This window comes from Callorhinus ursinus, unplaced genomic scaffold (assembly GCF_003265705.2).
Source record: "Callorhinus ursinus isolate GAN/ISIS: 27379988/994484 unplaced genomic scaffold, GSC_fseal_2.0 scaffold1, whole genome shotgun sequence".
NCBI classification, from domain to species: domain Eukaryota; kingdom Metazoa; phylum Chordata; class Mammalia; order Carnivora; family Otariidae; genus Callorhinus; species Callorhinus ursinus.
The window spans coordinates 68,053,450-68,059,929 of NW_027397063.1; the positions used below are offsets into that span (position 1 = coordinate 68,053,450).

At 37.2% G+C, this 6,480-nt stretch overlaps 1 protein-coding gene across 2 annotated transcripts in view; it reads left to right on the top strand.

Annotated features, from left to right (window-relative positions):
• Positions 1 to 6,480, top strand: part of P3H2 (prolyl 3-hydroxylase 2) — a 169,131-nt gene that overhangs the window by 117,764 nt on the left and 44,887 nt on the right. For both annotated transcript variants that reach the window (XM_073895669.1, XM_025876766.2), the window contains exons 2-3: positions 331 to 483; positions 1,482 to 1,671. In XM_073895669.1, the coding sequence (XP_073751770.1) occupies positions 331 to 483; positions 1,482 to 1,671 (343 nt within the window). The remainder of the gene's footprint in view (positions 1 to 330; positions 484 to 1,481; positions 1,672 to 6,480) is intronic.

The following is a 6,480-nucleotide window of genomic DNA, read 5'->3' on the forward strand; positions in this document are numbered from 1 at the left end:
GCACAGCTTTGGCAGCTTTATGTTTTGATTAATCATGAAACAAACAGAAGCAGAAAGATTCAATTTCCCAGAAATGTAGATGGCTCAAAAAAGAGTGGGAGAAGAATGAACTTGGAATAGAGCACATGTAGCTATTTTCACCAAAACCTGAATATCCACATATCATTATAGGAGCCCTGTTTATTAACCTCCCACTTTATAGTATGGAGATTGCACATAGTGAACGGAAGCTGGAAGCTGGCCCTGCCACTATAGCCATTAGCCCTTGGACTAGTACTGAGCCAGGTTAGAAATGTTTGCCTTCATTTGGTCCTCTTCTTTTCTCCCCAGCTTAACCAGCTGGAAAAGGCAGTGGAAGCAGCCCACACATTTTTCATGGCCAACCCTGAGCACATGGAAATGCAGCAGAACATTGAGAATTACAGAACGATGGCAGGCGTTGAAGCACTCCAGTTGGTAGATCTAGAAGCCAAACCGCATCTGGTGAGTGCTGGGGACCCTTCCTTGCCCTAACCAGAAGGAGCTAGGTGATTCTCAGTTTCACTGGACTCAAAGCAGATTCCTGTGAATGGGTGTCTTAGGTTTATTCTTGATTTCTAATATGGGAACAGTTGTATGCTTTCGGAGTTCTCAGATGAAATATTGTCAATATCAGGGTTGAAAAAATTGGGAGAAGGTGAAAATGCCCTTAGAAAAGCAGTATGATATGGTGAAAAGGAGAACATGATATAAACATCTGTCACCCCCTCCAAACCTCAGAGCTACCTCCAACCCTTTAGTTTTTATACATGGGAGTTGAAGCCAGTATGAATTGCCCAGGTCATACTGTGGTTTCCCAGATCCCAGTCCATTGGTTTTCCATTGTACCTGTACTTTTCAAATTCTGGTATTTTAAAGCTACATAATTTACATAATTTTTCACTTAAATGAAAGCTTACTTGAAATCACAATAAGTTGGAAGGGCTTTTTTTTTTTTTTCAATTGGAGATATCCCCATTCCCGACATGTGACTTCCAAGATGATTGAAGAACAGGATAAGAGAAGATTTTCAATAGAAACCTTATTATTATTATTATTATTATATTATTAAATTGGGCCAGGACTGGAAAATGGATGTGTCATGGCCACCCACATCAATTTACCTGGCTTTTGGTGCATGCCCATACCTATATTCAGATGGGGTTAGAAAATATTGTCTTGCATGTTTGTATTCAGGAAGAATATGAAATTGACTGGTGCCACAGCATTCAGCTTGCTTGGTAACTCCTTTCTTATTTATAATTCCTTGAAGCCAGAGAAGTTACTTTTTATCTCCCAGTAAAACCCTTCATTATTCTTCCACAACACAAGAGCCCAGTGCCCCCCTGCCCAAATGATCCTGAGTCTGCCTGAATCCTGCTATTCAAGTGCCCCACAGGTGCTCTTTGGAAAAAATAAATACATATGTATATATATATTTTTTTTTGTCTGCTTCTTTGCAGGAGAGTTACAGTGCAGGAGTTAAACATTATGAGGCTGATGACTTTGAGCTTGCTATCAAGTACTTTGAGCAAGCTCTCAGAGAATATTTCAATGAAGATACAGAGTGCAGAGCCCTGTGTGAGGGGCCTCATAGATTTGAAGAGTATGAGTACTTAGGGTACAAAGCTGGTCTCTATGAAGCCATTGCAGGTAAAGCTGATTTTTTTCCTTTATTTGTTTCCTGCTCATAGGAAATGCAGTCTGTAAAACTATTCCAACAACACAGAAGTTTAAATTCTAAAAAGTGAAAGATATATGTAACCCATCCTATCTCCTGTAAATAAATCTACGTATTTTAAGTTTTGGTGACTGTGCTCCTAAACGTTTTCAGGTGCATATGTAAATGTTTCTGTATTTACTTATAGTTATTATTTCTTTTTTTATAAAAATGAGACAGTACTGTGAATACTGATTTTGAGCATATTTTTGTTTTTGTTTTATTTTATGCTTAACAATATAATGTGGACTTCTTTTCATGTAAGTAATACATGTAGATCTACCTTATTGTATTAAATGGTTGTGTGATGTTCCAATATATGGGGAAAGCATAATTAATTTGACAAGTCCCTTTACTGATGAATGTTAAAGAAGTTACAGGTTTCCATTATTATAAACAATGTAGTAATGAATACTTTTGTATAGTTTTCTTCAGTTACTTAAAAGAGGATTTTATTATCTGTGAGAACTTAATATATTACAAAATGTCATTTAAAATAGTAGGTAATGTGAATTATACATTAATTGGGGAGATTAGCTACTTAACCATTTATGGCGGGAAGCATATGAAAAACATACAAAAATAAATTCTATTTATGTTAATAATATAGGTGTGAAAATAAAACTGTTAGAAGAAAATGCAAGAGGGGTGCCTGGGTGGCTCAGTTGGTAGGGTCTGACAAATGATTTTGGCTCAGGTCATGATCTCAGCAGATTCTCTCCCTCCCTCTGCTCCTCCCCCACTTGTGCATGCACTTGTGTTCCCACTCTCTCTCTCACTCTCTCTTTAAAATGGAGACGAACCATGAGAGACGATGGACTCTGAGAAACAAACTGAGGGTTCTAGAGGGGAGGGGGGTGGGGGGATGGGTTAGCCTGGTGATGGGTATTAAAGAGGGCACGTTCTGCGTGGAGCACTGGGTGTTATATGCAAACCATGAATCATGGAACACTACATCAAAAACCAATGATTAACATAACATAAAAAAATTAAAACACAGTAAAAAAATAAAAGAAATGAATAAATCTTTTAAAAAAATGAAGAAGAAAATTCAAGAAAATATGTGTATAATGGGAGGAGAGGAAAACTAGTTCTTAGCATGACAAAAGACAAGAAATATGAGGAAAAAGATAGACTTTACATAAGATTTAAAATACAAAAAATACAAATGACAAGTGGAAAACTTGCAAAACATTTACAGGCCAAGAGTTAATATCCATAATATTTAAGCAGAACTTGTAAATTATTGTTATTAGTAGTAATTTATTTCTGATTTATTGGTAGTCATAATAATAATCAACATATATATAACAGTTTCAACATACAAAGCATTTTACATATTTATATATCTTTTAATCCTCTGAACAACTTCTGGTAGGTAGATGGTATTGTTATCCACTGTCTTCTCCTTTTTTTTGATGAAGAATTTATATCTCAGAGCAATGTGATTAAGGTGAAGCTGGGAATCAAATCGATGCTTTTTTCAGTCTAGGGTGCATATTTTAAGGTCTACATAAGTGAAAAATGGGCAAAGGATAACCTATTCAGTAATAAATGTTTCACAAATATCTGCTGAGTGCATATTGAGTTCTAAGTTATAAATATAAAAACAAAAAACAAAAAACAATGTTCAACTTCACCTATAGGTAGGTGTAGAATGGCAAATTAAGGAAGTGAGTTTGCTCTCCCCAAATGCCAGTGTTTTCGGTCTCCATGAAAATCACCCCTCACCTAGCAGTTCAAACCAAGTCCTAAAAAATTATCTTCCAATCCAACATTTCCCTTAATTCCTATTCTCCTCTGATTTGTTACCAAACTCTGATAGGTACATCCTGAGAGCCTGTAAGATTCCCTGGTTCTCTCCATCCTTTTTGCTACCACCCTGGTTCAAATCCACAGCATATTTTAACAAAGCCACTATGATAGTCTCCTAGCTGGTCCTCCTGTCCTGATGAGGTTTTACTCTGTAGGCAGACAAAATGGTCTAAAAAAAAAAGAATGTTCACAGAACACCCCCCCACCACCAAAGGCTTCCATTGCACTTGGAATAAAACTCAAGACCTTTAATAAAGACTTTCATGATTATGCACTTGTGTATATTTTCATCCCCTTTCTATTCTTTTCCAGCAACCAACATGCTCTGGTGACCTCGAGCAAATCACTAAATGACATTTGATGAACAGTACTCACAAAAATGCAGGGAAATGACTCTGCCAGAGGTCTAGCAAAACAAAACCTTTGGCAAAAAAAGTCCTCAATAATTCAGATATTGGTATTGATTTTAGGTGAAGTAAGTTGGTTTTGTAATTGAGTATGTGGCAACATGGATGACAACTAGGTCATCCAACAAATTGATTTTCAGTCTACTTCTTAATCTAAATTTTGAAAGATGTTTTCTAATTGTCCCTCTCAAAGACCTTAACAATTTATGACCTATATTTTTTTAATAATTTTTATTGTTATGTTAATCACCATACATTACATCATTAGTTTTTGATTATGACCTATATTTTTAAAACAGTGAGTATTATTAATCCTTTTAATCTGAAATGTGATTGATGGATACCAATGTCATTTTTATGTGTGTTTCACATTTCAGCTGTTAAGTATTTCTTTACACTTAATCTTTTATTTGGGAATGCTTTTCCTTTATTATAGTTTATTATCTTGTAGTTGTGTAAGGATACGTGCCCTGTCTCTACCCCCTGCATCTCCTCTACACTTGCCTCTACCAACGGCCACCAAACAGCTTTGGCAAGTGTCCTACATCTGCTTTAGGAAAACTAACTGACAGATTCCCCCAGAATAACATTTAGCAATCTGCTCGAGGTCACCAGAGCATGTTGGTTGCTGGAAAAGAATAGAGATCTCCTAACTAAAGGCTCTTAATACTTAATACAATTATCACCACCATACCTGCACTTCCAATAAAGAAAAGTGATTTTAAAAAAGTCATGGCTCCTGAAGCTCAATCAAATACTATATATTACAGAAATATGGCAAGTCTTCTTGAGAATTTGACAGATACCCAATTTATTATGAGAAGGAAATTTTAAAAAGTATTCCCACACAAGTGTCTTGGATCTCAAACTTATTAAATCACAGTAATTCCACAATAACATTTGATATAGAAAGGAGACAAGAAATACAACTTATAAAATGTGTTATCATAACTCTGTAAATGCTTGTCTGGTTCTAAACTGTTCTAAAGGGCATCTGGCTAGCTCAATCAGTTAAGCCTCTGCCATTCGGCTCAGGTCATGATCCCAGGGTCCTGGGATTGAGACCCACATCTGGCTCCCTGCTCAGCAGGGAGCCTGCTTCTCCTTCTCCCTCTGCTCCTCCCCCTGCTTCTGCTCTCTCTCTGTCAAATAAATAAATAAAATAGTAAGAAGAAAACCCCCAAAAACCCCACAAAACCCCCCACAAAACTGTTCTAAATTAAAAGTGAAACTGGCTTTGGGGCTCCTGGGTGGCTCATTCGGTTAAGTGTCTGCCTTCGGCTCAGGTCATGATCCCGGGGTCCTCGGATCGAGTCCCGCATTGGGCTCATTGCTCAGCGGGGAGCCTGCTTCTCCCTCTGCCTGCCAGTCCCCCTGCTTGTATGCTCTCTCTCTCTCTCTGTCTGTAACAAATACATAAATAAAATCTTTAAAAATTAATGAAAAAATAAAATATGGAATGTATTTAGGAAGCCAGAGTATTTGAATTTTAGAGTTAGACAAACATTAAAAATACAAATGGCTTCTCAATGCAGTTATTTATTACCGGCTGTGCTCGTTGAAGCCCTAAAGAATATCATTTTGTGACTCTCATTTTGTTGCTCTTTGTATATCTTCTGTTGAAAAATATCTTCATTCAGATTTTGGATTCTTATTGGGTGTGTTTTCCACCTCTTCCTTTTGCTTGTCATTTGGAATTAGGAGGAGTGTGTGTTAAAAGGTAAAGAGGAATGCCAATGGCCAGCTAAGTAGGAGAAAACAGTTGAAGGTTGTTTGTCGTTTTCATAAGAAATAAAACAGCTATTTATTGGCTATTTATATAGTTGTTTATTTCTACATGTTAAACAAATAAACAGAACTCTTTCTTCCCCTCCCATCCTCCAGCTGCAGTTAAGAACCAATGGATTGTAAGGATTCTGTTAGCTGTGCTGCATTGGGTTGAGTTAGCCAGGTCGTGCAAAAACTGGCCCATTTGCCTACACACCAGAAAACACACATGCCCTTTCTGTTGTGCTCTCGGATCCCTCTTCAAGTCATCAAGAGGCAAGCCAAACTCTGCTTAACAGAGAACCTTTGAGAGGAGGCAGTTGTGGTAAATTAAAGTGTAAAGTCATTAAGTCAGATGGTTTTATCATCATTCTCAAGAAAGTCTGCTCTGCACAAGCATGAATAAAATCTTCTCTTTCTGGAGAAGACTATCTCCATCTTCCTTGTAAAAATCAAAGTTGGAGCAAAATGTAGGATGTGTTTGCTTCTCTGGGACATTAGCTACTTTAGTTTCCTCAGCTCATTTGTGGATGAGCAAGAGCCCAGAGCTAAAGGGAGTGTGACAACCCTACACTTGAGAATCCTCACCTGTTTACAGTGAGAAGGATGGGGACAAAGAAAAGGGAACAAAGAGAAAGAGGCAGAATGTGTATCTAAATTCTTGAGCTTTCCTCCATATCCTATTTTAGTCCTACAGTATTAGAATTTCCAATGTTCAGGGGATGGACTATTTTGTAATTGGGTAGAATAGGT